This window comes from Cyprinodon variegatus, unplaced genomic scaffold (genome assembly GCF_000732505.1).
Source record: "Cyprinodon variegatus isolate N-32 unplaced genomic scaffold, C_variegatus-1.0 Scaffold8, whole genome shotgun sequence".
Lineage (NCBI taxonomy): Eukaryota > Metazoa > Chordata > Actinopteri > Cyprinodontiformes > Cyprinodontidae > Cyprinodon > Cyprinodon variegatus.
Window position 1 is genome coordinate 1,035,175 of NW_015150461.1, and position 893 is coordinate 1,036,067.

The 893-nt window shown below is 41.2% G+C and overlaps 1 protein-coding gene across 4 annotated transcripts in view; it reads right to left on the reverse strand.

The window, feature by feature from the left end:
- The window catches only part of LOC107086100 (cationic amino acid transporter 2-like), a 17,536-nt gene that overhangs the window by 5,475 nt on the left and 11,168 nt on the right, over positions 1 to 893 (reverse strand). For all 4 annotated transcript variants that reach the window (XM_015376852.1, XM_015376875.1, XM_015376858.1 and 1 more), the window contains exons 8-9: positions 548 to 684; positions 355 to 457 (exon numbers count right to left, since the gene is read on the reverse strand). In XM_015376852.1, the coding sequence (XP_015232338.1) occupies positions 355 to 457; positions 548 to 684 (240 nt within the window). The remainder of the gene's footprint in view (positions 1 to 354; positions 458 to 547; positions 685 to 893) is intronic.

The following is an 893-nucleotide window of genomic DNA, read 5'->3' on the forward strand; positions in this document are numbered from 1 at the left end:
CGGTGTTTAAAAAAAGGACGATTGCAATGAGTTTTTCATAGGTAAAAGACTTGTTTAGGACGTCTAAGGGTAAACCTCCATGATAGCTGCATATGGGAATGTTGGCATCCTTTTGGAAATTTTAGAGAAAACAGAGAGAGACCTTTAACTAATTTACACACGATATGAAATCACATTTCTGCAGATTTTAAATGATGAGCCGCCAATTGCAGCAATTAGCTCTTTTTATTTCTGTTAATATGCTTAGAACACCATTATTGTTCTAAAAGAGAAATGAAAAACAACTAAATGTGGTATCTACAGGTCAAACCTTTACAAAGACACATAGATAAACTTCAAAACAAATAAACATACCTCAGTATCAGGATGCATATGGCTACAAGTGTGTAAGCAAACAGAGTACCAATGGACATCATTTCCACCAGAGCTTCCAGGTCGAACAGAAGAGCCATGATGGCTGAATATAGTAAAGGAAAGAGAAACATAATTTAAGTTGGAGTCATGGTGATAAAACTCAAATGTTTAAGAGCAGCCAGACTTTCTGTACCTGCCACGACTCCAGATGATATGGTAGCTATAGCAGGACTGCCCTTGGCAGTGACCTTGGTCAGAGGCTGGAAAAGCAGCCCGTCTCTTGCCATGGCGAAGAGGACCCGAGGCATGGGGAACATGGAGCCCAGTAGACTGCAGAGGACAGTGCAAACAGGGTCAAACAACAACATGACTCTGGCTGTTTGTGCCTCACAAACAGGCAAACAGAAAGACTGATTATTGGGATTGATCATGCTGGATTTACATAAAAGTTACTTAGTCAGCGTTCTTTATCTTGGCCCCTGAGGCGACTGATATGAACAGTGGCCCTCTTGCTTTGGATCCAAGGCCCAAAGTTGTTT